Genomic DNA, 15,303 nt, shown 5'->3' with positions numbered 1-15,303 from the left:
CTGCCAAAAAAATATAGAAAATGTTTGGATAGTAATAGGTAGGGGTAAAGGGGGTAATTCCGACCCGATCGCATGCTGCACTTTTTCGCCTTGTGATCGGGTTGGAACCGGGCATGCGCTGCAGCCGCAATGCACAGGTGCGTCGTTACCCGGCGACGGCCGTTGCTGGGCAACGACAAGAACTACGAAGAAAGACTTTGCAGCGGCGAACGCAAGAAGACTGACAGGCAGAAGGCGGATCCAGGTGTCAACTGACCGTTTTCAGGGAAAGTGGTGAGTCCAACGCAGGCGCATCGAGGTGTTTGGAGGGCGGATGTCTGACGTCAATTTCGGGATCTGACAGGGTGAAGTGATCGCAGTGGGTAAGTAAGTCCAGACCTACTCCTAAACTGCACAAAATGTTTTTGCATAGCTCGGCTGCACAAGCGAACGCAGCCTTGCTATGCAAAAATACACTCACCCATAGGCGGCAACTATCTGTTCGCACGGCAGCTAAAAACAGCTACCGTGCAATCAACTCGGAATGAGGGCCACAATCTGCTTGAAAGTGTGTCTAATTAACATAATCTATATCTGCTCATTTAGAGCAAAAAAGCTCAGTGATTCATAGCACTTTTCAGGAGAGTTCAACCCTTTTTACATTACTAGTAAGAATTTTCAGTATGCCAAATGTCGGAGACATGAGTCTGTAGAAGATGTGACCACACAAGCAATTAATAGGATTAAAACCTCTAGAAAAGGACCAACACAGGCAGTTAAGGGATAACAAATCATAAAAAGGGAAAACAAACATTGAACATAATATATTGCTAAACAGTTGTAATGAAGATAGAGAGCAGTCGCATGGGCCACTAGCTCAAGCAAAGTAGAACAAAACCCAAAGCCTGCCAGGGCCTGGCCCATGCACCGCATCCAGGTCCAAACCATCCCGCAACCATTCAAAAAAGGATAGTACAACTATCATAGTAATATTAAAAAAAATATCATAAAGATAAGTACAGTAGCATCAACAGTAGTAAAAAAAAAAAGTAAACTTGAGTCCTGGGTGGGTTTTGTTACGAACTATACTAAAATACCACTGAGAATATACATATGCAAAACATCCGAAAATGCTCCAGAGCATATAAGACAAAGAAAAAGACAGCAATACAGGGATTTTGAAATAAATCACCCAGGACCAACTGAGCACAAGCAGACAGATCAGGGCCAGGTATGTTTCTCATTACGATGAAATCTGGAACCATTTGCCATTTCTCGGTGGAAGGCAGTTTAGGAGAATTTAGACAGAAGATTAAACCCAACCAGTCTGGGAAAGGCACCATTTCGTTGGACAGAGCAAAATTGCAGGGGTCAGTATTTTATCTCTCATTGTATAATAATGATGCTGGCAGATAATGTCCCAATTGTCCATTGAGGCAAAACTGGGTTGGCGGAACGCTCAATGGGTGCTATGGAACAAGATCTGCATGTCCAGGTTGTTGGACAGGATCTCATTGAATATTTTGGTGAGAACGTCTACAGTGTCCTATTGCTGAATTTCTTTAGGGATCTTCCATATTTTCAAGTTATTGCCACGTTCCCTATTATTCAACTTTTCAAGGTGAGCCTGAACAGAGTGGAGCAGACCTGACTGGCGATCCAGCTGGTCACAAAGCTCTGTACGGTCTCGCCATTCCCTTTCTTGACATGCTCCATGGCAATAACCTGTCCAGTAACATCTTGAGGTAGCCTGGAGACCTTAGAGCTGGGAGCGTAATCCCCATGACAAAGGAACTTATGTCATTAGAGGTAGTGGAAAATCCTTTGCCCTTGGCTAAACATTTCTTAGGGGGCATCGTAGATAGTAAATATGACAATTTGAATAACAATGGCAGCAAGATATGCAAGTATGCTCCAAACAAGGCTAAACACTGTGATCATCAGCAGTCATCAGCATGCGTGATAGGACAGTGTCCAAAGGGCCAGGGCAAACATTGTCAGCCCTATATGCAGGACATAGAGGGAGGGCATATTAGTAAAACAGAAGCATACCAGTCGACCTTACATTTTGATGAAGGGACAGTCAGTATGAAAAAATTCAGTGGCAAACTGTTCTTCAGTTTGGGCAGAACTCCTCCTATAAAAAGTGAGCAGTATATTGTAAGAGAACTGTTCTCATCTCCCTTGAAAGGCCACTATTCAAACTGCAGAAGCCCCGGCAGCATAAGCTACCTGCTGTCTTCACCCAGCAGGGGAAACAATAACATGGAGCACGCCCCTGGCAGCATTCCACGCCCTCAAGACGATCCTGAATGTCAGGCAGGGTGGCAGGTGTAGATAAGCTGGCTGAAGTGGACGAAGCATCCTGCACAGGGAGGGACGGCTCAGAACCAGATGGCAAGGCTCAATGGGTGCTAGCATTCTCAATGGTCACACAAACAGCTGAAGGGAGCTTTGGATCGTCAGTGCTGGGTTGCATGGCAGGTGCTGGCAGCTGTGAGAGTGCAATGCTGAGCGGAGCTCTGTCCTTTTGTGGGGACGGTTCAGAGCTAGTAGGTGAGGCTCAACAGAGAACTACCATGCTCATCAGTTCCATAGACAGTGCCGGAGGACTAGAGTGTAGAACCGTTCTCAGGGTTGGAATGCGAGCTGTTTGGACTGAGTCTTTAGTTAACACAGAGGTAAGGCTGAATTTGGTGTCTCCGTGCGTAGTTCTGATAGGAAGGCAGTCTCTCCGGGATGGAAGCAGGCTGGTTGAATAAAGTTCCTTTGCATGAAGTGTATGGTAATGAAGACGAAGATAATGAAGAAAAGGAGGATGAGCCGGAACCGAGGGTCTGAACTGCAGACTACAGAGGAGACGTAGGAACCGGTATGCCATGATCCGTGGCTGTGTCAACACTAGCGGGCTGGACAGTGACGGAGGCGACTATGGCGGATCGGCGCCGACAGTTGGACTTAATTGGTGCCGTTCTAGGCCTAGGAGCATAAGAACTAAACAGGTAGAGACTCTGGAGACGAAGTTGTTAAATTAACTGGATCCAGGAACAAGAAGCAAAGCACTGGAAACGGAGTCAGAGAACTGGCTTGCAAACAGGCTGCAGAAGACGTTGCACTGACATCAGAATGTCCCTGAATGCTCCAAGAAATACCCTGCCCCTACCTGGGATTGGTTGCAGCAGGATTAGCAGAAGCATGCCTCTGATTGGCCCAGCGGAATCATGTGGTCAGCACCAAGATGGCGGCGCCCTGAGCTTGGTGCCGCCTGTACATAGCCGCTCAGAGCTTACTCTGCACCCTGCTCCCGCCAGCCGCCTCTGCCTGCTGCTCTGTCGCCAAAGGAATGGCCACAGCGCACGGACAGGTAAGCTCCGGCTCCCTACAATACTGGCCGTAACATAGACATTTAGTTTTTCTTGTAAAAATAATTGTAAGTTGAAATATAAAAAAATAGCGCCATAATATAAATTTCACACCTTTTTTGCATGATTCTAACTGGTCTAATAACACTACTGTTGATTTTTTTAAGTAATATCCCAGGACAATGCTCTCTCACCCAAATACATGAACAAAACTGTAAAGACTCAAAAAGACATGCTCAGGGATAGGGTACTTCAAGCAGCTCCCTTTATCCAATTTATCATTATAGTCTAATAATACTAATATAACCATTATTATGGTAGATGACAACAAATTATAAAAGGGATTTGTTTTTTACACACTATTTTTCACTTAAAGTGACCTTCATGGAAACTCTTTGTTCCAGGTAAATGACCACTAGAAATGATAGAAGTAGGCTGCCCATTGAGACAGAGTAACACTAGTTCAAAGCAGAATAAAACTGACAAGTTAGCTATTCAACGCTTAATTAGTTTATTGAGCTATTATAATCTTCAGTTTATACAGTTTTCTGAATGCATTTTGTTCATATGGATGATTTTTGTAAACCTCTGAACTGATTCTCTTTAATGTACTATTTTGTTAATCTAGGATCACCCATATTTCATACCAGATATTGAAACACTGAAAAAGAAGTTGCAAGCGTCAGAGGATTCAAGAGCCCAGAAAGAGAAAGAACTTAGGAATGCAAAAGATAGAGAGAAGCGCTTACGCCAGACCTGTTTTAGTGTTTATCAGGAGCTCAGTAAGAGAAATCTGCTGAGCTCACAGCTTCTGGAAACTCTCCAGCACTATGAAGGTAATGTGATATTCAGTACAGGCACTACACACTTTATTAACTTTTGTATACAATATGGTCTGCCCATAACTTTATACTATAATTTTATTGTTTGTTGTTTAGGTGACTGTGAGTATTGTTCTTTGACATAATTTAAAAGAAAAATAAGTCCATTTTATAAAATCTAAATAATAAAGGACTGCTAACCCTAAAATATGTTATTTTATGTAAGATATCTAATATTAACATTCACCGATTGTCCCAGCTTCCTGTAATCCTCTGAAATGTGGGCATGTATATGAGGTTGTGTTCTTCCTAAAGCGAGCACTATGATTTTGCATGTACATGTGTGTCTGTATAACTGCTATTGGTTAAGGTGAGTGATAGAAAGGGGTTTGTCACATATCGGGCTTCCAGGTCCAGTTTCCCGATGCAGCGCTGACTCTTCTTGGCCATAGCGGCTCCCATGGGCCGTCTGAGTTGGCATATCTCTGTGATCATCTCTCATAATGTTATTATTATCCTTTATATGGCTTCACAAGGGTTCCACAGTGCCTAACAAAGTACATAAACAAATGAGCAAGGTAAGAAAACAGCGACTTACGGTACAAGACAATGCAGGACAAGTACATGGTATATAATAATTCTGCATCAGCGGTCATTACACTGAAACAAGCAACAAAGAGGCAGAACCTGAGGGTTAGGTGCCATTGTAGGGAGTATGGAGTAGATGATCGTTTAAGAAAGTGAAGGAAAAGCACGTGAGGGGAGATGGCCCTGTTTGTAAGAGCATACATTCAAAAGGGGAGGGCCAGGCAGGTGACAGTTGGGGTAGACAGTGCTCATTGAACAGAGGCTGAGTTAGATGTGAGCAGAGCATGGGCGCTGCCATCTTGATTTCTCTTAGCTCACCACCAACCAGAGGCCACTCTAGAATCACCTGACCCAAGGAGCCTATTGGTACTGGGTGCTCTATTTCGTTTGTTCCAATGAGCAGTCTATTGCCTTTGACCTGCTACTGACTCCTGGTTAGTATTCCTTGGCGTGTTCTGGTTCTGCTGTGCACCTCATCCAGCAAATGCCAGTATCTATTTCATGTAGTGCTCTTCATCCAACAAGTACCAGTATCCATTCTACACTGCACTTCATCCAGCAAGTTCCAGTATATATTCTATGCTGTGCTCTTTATCCAGCAAGTTTCATTATGTATTCTACAGTATGCTGTGTACTTCATCCTGCAAGTTCCAGTATATATTGTACACTGTGCACCTCATCCAGCAAATAATAGTATCCATTCTACACTGTACACTGCATCCTGCAAGTTCTAGTATTATTCTACGATGTGCATTTAATTCAGCAAGTAACAGGATCTACTCCACAGTGTGCAATGCAAACAGCAAATACCAGTCTCCATTTTATGCCATGCACTCATATAGTAAGTACAGTATGGTGCATTCCACCCCTCAAAACTCGATTTATTAATATATTGAGTGGAGTACTCTGCCAGCAAGTGTCAACAGCCACTCTGTACTGCATCCATCCAGGACTGCCTGTGGACCCTGTAGCACTCCCTCAATATTTGCCAGACTGCACAAAGTATCCACCGTCTTGTGACTACTATAAACAGACTCCTGATCACCCAAGCACAGTACACTATTGTTTGGCAAGTCTCCGTTCCTTTCCAGCTTAAGCACCAGTAACTTTCTGATACTCCAAGGAGCAGCCTCATCATGCCTCCTAGCTTCCTACATTCTCCTAATACCCAAGCAGACTACTTTGGTGCTAATATAAAGTGTTAAATATATTTGATTTTTAGTTTCTCCTTTTCTCTATCGTCCTAGTGGATGCTGGGGTTCCTGAAAGGACCATGGGGAATAGCGGCTCCGCAGGAGACAGGGCACAAAAAGTAAAGCTTTACGATCAGGTGGTGTGTACTGGCTCCTCCCCCTATGACCCTCCTCCAAGCCTCAGTTAGATTTTTGTGCCCGGCCGAGAAGGGTGCAATCTAGGTGGCTCTCCTAAAGAGCTGCTTAGAAAAGTTTAGCTTAGGTTTTTTATTTTACAGTGAGTCCTGCTGGCAACAGGATCACTGCAACGAGGGACTTAGGGGAGAAGAAGTGAACTCACCTGCGTGCAGGATGGATTGGCTTCTTGGCTACTGGACATCAGCTCCAGAGGGACGATCACAGGTACAGCCTGGATGGTCACCGGAGCCTTGCCGCCGACCCCCTTGCAGATGCTGAAGTAAGAAGAGGTCCAGAATCGGCGGCAGAAGACTCCTCAGTCTTCTAAAGGTAGCGCACAGCACTGCAGCTGTGCGCCATTTTCCTCTCAGCACACTTCACACGGCAGTCACTGAGGGTGCAGGGCGCTGGGAGGGGGGCGCCCTGGGAGGCAAATGAAAACCTATTTTGGCTAAAAATACCTCACATATAGCCTCCGGAGGCTATATGGAGATATTTAACCCCTGCCAGAATCCGTTAAGAGCGGGAGACGAGGCCGCCGAAAAAGGGGCGGGGCCTATCTCCTCAGCACACAGCGCCATTTTCCCTCACAGAAGGGCTGGAGGGAAGGCTCCCAGGCTCTCCCCTGCACTGCACTACAGAAACAGGGTTAAAACAGAGAGGGGGGGCACTAATTTGGCGTTAGAAATATATAATAAAGATGCTATAAGGGAAAACACTTATATAAGGTTGTCCCTATATAATTATAGCGTTTTTGGTGTGTGCTGGCAAACTCTCCCTCTGTCTCTCCAAAGGGCTAGTGGGTCCTGTCCTCTATCAGAGCATTCCCTGTGTGTGTGCTGTGTGTCGGTACGTGTGTGTCGACATGTATGAGGACGATGTTGGTGAGGAGGCGGAGCAATTGCCTGTAATGGTGATGTCACTCTCTAGGGAGTCGACACCGGAATGGATGGCTTATTTAGGGAATTACGTGATAATGTCAACACGCTGCAAGGTCGGTTGACGACATGAGACGGCCGACAAACAATTAGTACCGGTCCAGACGTCTCAAAAACACCGTCAGGGGTTTTTAAAACGCCCGTTTACTTTAGTCGGTCGACACAGACACAGACAGGGACACTGAATCCAGTGTCGACGGTGAATAAACAAACGTATTCCTTATTAGGGCCACACGTTAAAGGCAATGAAGGAGGTGTTACATATTTCTGATACTACAAGTACCACAAAAGAGGGTATTATGTGGGATGTGAAAAAACTACCGTAGTTTTTCCTGAATCAGATAAATTAAATAAAGTGTGTGATGATGCGTGGGTTCCCCCCGATAGAAAATTAGGGGCGGTATACCCTTTCCCGCCAGAAGTTAGGGCGCGTTGGGAAACACCCCTTAGGGTGGCTAAGGCGCTCACACGCTTATCAAAACAAGTGGCGGTACCGTCTATAGATAGGGCCGTCCTCAAGGACCAGCTGACAGGAGGCTGGAAAATATCATAAAAAGTATATACACACATACTGGTGTTATACTGCGACCAGCGATCGCCTCAGCCTGGATGTGCAGAGCTGGGGTGGCTTGGTCGGATTCCCTGACTAAAAATATTGATACCCTTGACAGGGACAGTATTTTATTGACTATAGAGCATTTAAAGGATGCATTTCTATATATGCGAGATGCACAGAGGGATATTTGCACTCTGGCATCAAGAGTAAATGCGATGTCCATATCTGCCAGAAGATGTTATGGACACGACAGTGGTCAGGTGATGCAGATTCCAAACGGCACAAAGGTGTATTGCCGTATAAAGGAAGAGGAGTTATTTGGGGTCGGTCCATCGGACCTGGTGGCCACGGCAACTGCTGGAAAATCCACCGTTTTTATCCTAAGTCACATCTCTGCAGAAAAAGACACCGTCTTTTCAGCCTCAGTCCTTTCGTCCCTATAAGATCATATCTGCCCAGGGATAGAGGAAAGGGAAGAAGACTGCAGCAGGCAGCCCATTCCCAGGAACAGAAGCGTTCCACCGCTTCTGACAAGTTCTCAGCATGGTGCTGAGACCGTACAGGACCCCTGGATCCTACAAGTAGTATCCCAGGGGTACAGATTGGAATGTCGAGACGTTTCCCCTTCGCAGGCTCCTGAAGTCTGCTTTACCAAGGTCTCCCTCCGACAAGGAGGCAGTCTGGGAAAAAATTCACAAGCTGTATTCCCAGCAGGTGATAATTAAATTACCTCTCCTACTACAAGAAAAGGGGTATTATTCCACACTATATTGTGGTACTGAAGCCAGAAGGCTAGGTGAGACTTATTCTAAAAAAATTTTTGAACACTTACAAAGGTTCAAATCAAGATGGAGTCACTCAGAGCAGTGATAACGAACCAGGAAGAAGGGGACTATATAGTGTCCCGGGACATCAGGGATGCTTACCTCTATGTCCCAAATTTGCCCTTCTCACTAAGGGTACCTCAGGTTCGTGGTGCAGAACTGTCACTATCAGTTTCAGACGCTGCCGTTTGGATTGTCCACGGCACCCCGGGTCTTTACCAAGGTAATGGCCGAAATGATGATTCTTCTTCGAAGAAAAGGCGTCTTAATTATCCCTTACTTGGACGATCTCCTGATAAGGGCATAGTCCAGGGAACAGTTGGAGGTCGGAGTAGCACTATCTCGGATACTGCTACAACAGCACGGGTGGATTCTAAATATTCCAAAATCGCAGCTGATCCCGACGACACGTCTGCTGTGCCTAGGGATGATTCTGGACACAGTCCAGAAAAAGGTGTTTCTCCCGGAAGAGAAAGCCAGGGAGTTATCCGAGCTAGTCAGGAACCTCCTAAAAACAGTGCATCATTGCACAAGGGTCCTGGTAAAAATGGTGGCTTCCTACGAAGCAATTCCATTCGGCAGATTTCACGCAAGAACTTTTCAGTGGGATCTGCTGGACAAATGGTCCGGATCGCATCTTCAGATGCATCAGCGGATAACCCTATATCCAAGGACAAGGGTGTCTCTCCTGTGGTGGTTATAGAGTGCTCATCTTCTAGAGGGCCGCAGATTCGGCATTCAGGATTGGATGCTGGTGACCACGGAGCCCAGCCCGAGAGGCTGGGGAGCAGTCACACAAGGAAAAAATTTCCAGGGAGTGTGATCAAGTCTGGAGACTTTTCTCCACATAAATATACTGGAGCTAAGGGTAAATTTATAATGCTCTAAGCTTAGCAAGACCTCTGCTTCAAGGTCAGCCGGTATTGATCCAGTGGGAAAAACATCACGGCAGTCGCCCTCGTAAACAGACAGGGCGACACAAGAAGCAGGAGGGCAATGGCAAAAACTGCAAGGACTTTTCGCTGGGCGGAAAATCATGTGATAGCACTGTCAGCAGTGTTTCATCCCGGGAATGGAAACTGGGAAGCAGACTTCCTCAGCAGGCACGACCTCCACCCGGGAGAGTGGAAACTTCATCGGGAAGTTTTTTCCACATGATTGTAAACCGTTGGGAAATACCAAAGGTGGACATGATGGCGTCCCGTCTGAACAAAAAACGGGACAGGTATTGCGCCAGGTCAAGAGACCCTCAGACAATAGCTGTGGACGTTCTGGTAACACCGTGGGTGTACCAGTCGGTGTATGTGTTCCCTCCTCTGCTTCTCATACCTAAGGTGCTGAGAATTATAAGACGTAGAGGAGTAAGAACTATACTCATGGCTCCGGATTGGCCAAGAAGGACTTGGTACCCGGAACTTCAAGAGATGCTTACAGAGGTCTTATGGCCTCTGCTGCTAAGAAGGGATTTGCTTCAGCAAGTACCATGTCTGTTCCAAGACTTACCGCAGCTGCGTTTGTCGGCATGGCGGTGGAACGCCGGATCCTAAGGGAAAAAGGCATTCCGGAAGAGGTCATTCCTACCCTGGTCAAAGCCAGAAAGGAGGTGACCGCACAACATTATCACCACATGTGGCGAAAATATGTTGCGTGGTGTGAGGCCAGGATGGCCCCACAAAGAAATTTCAACTCGGTCGTTTCCTGCATTTCCTGCAAACAGGAGTGTCTATGGGCCGCAAATTGGGGTCCATTAAGGTTCAAATTTCGGCCCTGTCTATTTTCTTCCAGAAAAAATTGGCTTCAGTTCCTGAAGTCCAGAAGTTTGTCAAGGGAGTATTGCATATACAACCCCCTTTTGTGCCTCCAGTGGCACTGTGGGATCTCAACGTAGTTCTGGGATTCCTCAAATCACATTGGTTTAAAACCAGTCAAATCTGTGGATTTGAAGCATCTCACATGAAAAGTGACCATGCTCTTGGCCCTGGCCTGGACCAGGCGAGTGTCAAATTGGTGGTTTTTTCTCAAAAAAGCCCATATCTGTTTGTCCATTCGGACAGGGCAGAGCTGCGGACTCGTCCCCAGTTCTCTCCCTAAGGTGGTGTCAGTGTTTCACCTGAACCAGCTTATTGTGGTGCCTTGCACCTACTAGGGACTTGGAGGACTCCAAGTTGCTAGATGTTGTCAGGGCCCTGAAAATATGTTCCAGGACGGCTGGAGTCAGGAAAACTGACTTGCTGTTATCCTGTATGCACCCAACAAACTGGGTGCTCTTGCTTCTAAGCAGACTATTGCTAGTTGGATGTGTAATACAATTCAGCTTGCACATTCTGTGGCAGGCCTGCCACAGCCAAAATATGTAAATGCCCATTCCACAAGGAAGGTGGGCTCATCTTGGGCGGCTGCCCGAGGGGTCTCGGCTTTACAACTTTGCCGAGCGGTTATTTAGTCAAGGGCAAACACGTTTGTAAAATCCTACAAATTTGATACCCTGGCTAAGGAGGACCTGGAGTTCTCTCATTCGGTGCTGCAGAGTCATCCGCACTCTCCCGCCCGTTTGGGAGCTTTGGTATTATCCCCATGGTCCTTTCAGGAACCCCAGCATCCACTAGGACGATAGAGAAAATAAGAATTTACTTACCGATAATTCTATTTCTCGGAGTCCGTAGTGGATGCTGGGCGCCCATCCCAAGTGCGGATTGTCTGCAATACTTGTACATAGTTACAAAAATCGGGTTATTATTGTTGTGAGCCATCTTTTCAGAGGCTCCGCTGTTATCATACTGTTAACTGGGTTCAGATCACAGGTTGTACAGTGTGATTGGTGTGGCTGGTATGAGTCTTACCCGGGATTCAAAATCCTTCCTTATTGTGTACGCTCGTCCGGGCACAGTACCTAACTGAGGCTTGGAGGAGGGTCATAGGGGGAGGAGCCAGTACACACCACCTGATCGTAAAGCTTTACTTTTTGTGCCCTGTCTCCTGCGGAGCCGCTATTCCCCATGGTCCTTTCAGGAACCCCAGCATCCACTACGGACTCCGAGAAATAGAATTATCGGTAAGTAAATTCTTATTTTTTACTCTCCCCTATGCCACTTCCACTCTCTCTCGGAATGCTTCCTCACAAAAGTTAAAATGTTCAGTGTCCTAACGGGAAATGCAAAGATGCTAATTGGAAATCTGTAATCTCTTCTACTACAGGTCACTGTTACTCAAATCATCTCTACTGCCACCAGCACTAGTTAGATTACATAGATTTAATTTCATTGTAAAGGTCCTTTATGGATCTCAGCTATTGCAAATGTCATGTGGCACAAACTACTTTATTCTGAATATGCACCAAAATTAATGATTATTGGTTTAGTTTAATCTGGACAAGCTAAAAGGTACAGCACAGGATAACCATGGGTGTATTTAGTTCTTTTTAAAAAAAAAAACCTGGTGGTGTAAATTGTAATAATATTGTTCTTTACAGGCAGCCTATAAATCCAGCAAGCCTGCCCTGGCATGATGGCACGTGGATAGACAGAATTAAGGAAAATGATATTATAAAATTATATTCCCCAGTAAAACCTGCTTCCAATAGTATACAATTTAACAGTTCACTAAATTTTAGCAAACTCTTAATTCCCCCTAAACCATCTAAATGTTTTTTTTTTAAATGAATGATTCCATCTATATTGATGTGCATTTAATTCAGCAAGTAACAGGATCTACTCCACACTGTGCAATGCAAACAGCAAATACCAGTCTCCATTTTATGCCATGCACTCATATAGTAAGTACAGTATGGTGCATTCCACCCCTCAAAACTCGATTTATTAATATGTTGAGTGGAGTACTCTGCCAGCAAGTGTCAACAGCCACTCTGTACTGCATCCATCCAGGACTGCCTGTGGACCCTGTAGCACTCCCTCAATATTTGCCAGACTGCACAAAGTATCCACCGTCTTGTGACTACTATAAACAGACTCCTGATCACCCAAGCACAGTACACTATTGTTTGGCAAGTCTCCGTTCCTTTCCAGCTTAAGCACCAGTAACTTTCTGATACTCCAAGGAGCAGCCTCATCATGCCTCCTAGCTTCCTACATTCTCCTAATACCAAGCAGACTACTTTGGTGCTAATATAAAGTGTTAAATATATTTGATTTTTAGTTTCTCCTTTTTTACTCTCCCCTATGCCACTTCCACTCTCTCTCGGATTGCTTCCTCACAAAAGTTAAAATGTTCAGTGTCCTAACGGGAAATGCAAAGATGCTAATTGGAAAGCTGTAATCTCTTCTACTACAGGTCACTGTTACTCAAATCATCTCTACTGCCACCAGCACTAGTTAGATTACATAGATTTAATTTCATTGTAAAGGTCCTTTATGGATCTCAGCTATTCCAAATGTCATGTGGCACAAACTACTTTATTCAGAATATGCACCAAAATTAATGATTATTGGTTTAGTTTAATCTGGACAAGCTAAAAGGTACAGCACAGGATAACCATGGGTGTATTTAGTTCTTTTTTTTTTTTAAAAACCTGGTGGCGTAAATTGTAATAATATTGTTCTTTACAGGCAGCCTATAAATCCAGCAAGCCTGCCCTGGCATGATGGCACGTGGATAGACAGAATTAAGGAAAATTATATTATAAAATTATATTTCCCAGTAAAACCTGCTTCCAATAGTATACAATTTAACAGTTCACTAAATTTTAGCAAACTCTTAATTCCCCCTAAACCATCTAAATGTTTTTTTTTTAAATGAATGATTCCATCTATATTGTATACTGTTACAGTTACGGGAACCAATATATACTTAATATAGGTAAAGCATTGTATTTATATCACACTATATTTACTCGTTACACACAGTGACTGCAGAGAAAGCCCAGGGCTGGTTGTTCCTCAGGGGAGGGACCACTCTTTCTTTGGGGGTGGGGAGGGGCAGGGCTGGATTAAGCCTTGGGGGGCGGAGCAGGGCACTTAACACAAGGGACCCAGAGGAAGGGGGGGTGTACTGTATATTAGAGTGTGCATGCCTCCCAACATGACCCATTCCAGGAAGGACATAATGTTCTCTACCTGGACTTCCCTCTTAATATATGATTGGCATCACCCGTGTTGAACTATTTAATTGGTAAGAAAGGTGTTTCAACACAGGTGATTGCAATCATAAATTAAGAGGGAAGTCCCGTTATAGAGCATTTTTTCCCTCCTGTAATGGGTCATGTTTGGAGTTATGGATTGTATATATTAAATTAAAATATGGTGTATATTAGCTTTAAAATTAAAGTTTAATAATGCCTGGGTAATATTTATAGCTCCACCTAATTGAGAGCCAACTTTAACAACCTTAAAATACACATAGAATAAAATCTATAATTTAGCTTGTCACATGCAAGGATAGCAGCAGCCTCTGTACTACTTACACACTGGTACAGGACCCAGGAGGACTCTATTTGTTTGTCTCTCTCTAGACCCGAATGCTGTAATTAGATAACAGGTTACACAGGACCCAGGCAGGGAGGAGGATAAGCTGGGATCCCTGGGTCACTTAGAGCTCTCTCCCCCGCCTTATCTCTCCTCTGGTCGGGAACCTCCATCTGTAGTTATTGAAACCTGATACTCCTGTGTTTCTGCCTGTACTGCAAACTGTCCTGCTCACATTCTGGCTGTTTGGTTCTGCTGCTACACAAAACGGAGAGCTCACATTCTGGCTGTTTGGTTCTGCTGCTACACAAAACGGATGTCTGTGTTGTGGCCGAGGTGCCCCCTGACAGATGGGGGCCCGAGTACAGTATCCCCTGCGCCCCCCCTGTAGGGAATAGTGGCAAATGTTTGTACAGCTCTTATTGTTAGTATTATACCAGATTAAATATAAGGATTAATAATATAATGCCAAAATGTTATATGGATCTGGATTACAGCTAAATCACAATCTGCAAATGCATATTTACATTGGTATAGAAGTAATACTGTAGCTGTTAGTATAATCTTGCACTGACAGTATATACACATCTTTAACATTAGCATTTCATTTCACTAGAAATTCCATTGGAACTGTTTAAAAAGCCTGAATCAGAGTACTCTGCCCAACAGCGCCTGTTTTCCCTGACTTTACAACTGAATGACCCGCTATCATACAGATATCTTAAGAAGGAAATGAAATTGCCCCTACCAGGGTCAGGAAGGTTGCGACAGTAAGTATACATTATTGGGGAACTTTTTCAAGGGTTTTTAATCTCATAATCCCATTGTGATTTGCAAATACACAGTTGAGTCACATTATTATGACCACCTCCTACGTTTTGCGCCGGCAGCATGTAGCACATGAAGTACGTCACGTGTTGTGCGCTGGCTTGGTGGGTATAGAAGGTGTGCAATAGGCCGTCTGCACACATATCACTTGTTGCCGTCATGGGTAAAAGGGGCGATTTATCAGAGTTGCAAAAAGGGATGATTATTGCCTTTCGGACCAAGTGTGGAAGTATTTCTGAAAATGCGCAGTTTGTGAACTGTTCGCGTACTGCTGTGGTGAATAACTGATGTGGAAACTGCGAAGCACCATGTGCCATTGATGTGAGAGGTGAACGTCAGCTACAAAGGTGTGTGATGGCCAACTGACACGCTACAGTGGAGCAAAATGAACCAGTGTCCGTCTAGCTGCTGTCCATGCTGTACACGGCGGTTATTCTGGCTATTAGCTGGTGGTCATAATAATGTGATTTGACCATGTATAACACATAGTTTCCTCATGAAAACATTGTGTCATGTTACACAAACGTTGCCCACTCCTGCCAGCACCAGCTGAAAACTGTCTGGACTTGGGGCAGGGTATAGGGGAGAGGGAGGCCTGGACTGATGGGAAAAAAATAATG

The 15,303-nt window shown here is 44.8% G+C and overlaps 1 protein-coding gene across 2 annotated transcripts in view; it reads left to right on the top strand.

Annotated features, from left to right (window-relative positions):
- The window catches only part of THAP9 (THAP domain containing 9), a 98,179-nt gene that overhangs the window by 42,161 nt on the left and 40,715 nt on the right, over positions 1-15,303 (top strand). For both annotated transcript variants that reach the window (XM_063926889.1, XM_063926890.1), the window contains exons 5-6: positions 3,970-4,177; positions 14,472-14,625. In XM_063926889.1, coding sequence (XP_063782959.1) covers positions 3,970-4,177; positions 14,472-14,625 — 362 coding nt within the window. The remainder of the gene's footprint in view (positions 1-3,969; positions 4,178-14,471; positions 14,626-15,303) is intronic.

This window comes from Pseudophryne corroboree, chromosome 6 (assembly GCF_028390025.1).
Source record: "Pseudophryne corroboree isolate aPseCor3 chromosome 6, aPseCor3.hap2, whole genome shotgun sequence".
Taxonomy (NCBI): Eukaryota; Metazoa; Chordata; class Amphibia; order Anura; family Myobatrachidae; genus Pseudophryne; species Pseudophryne corroboree.
This window is presented reverse-complemented; position numbering and strand designations above follow the sequence as displayed.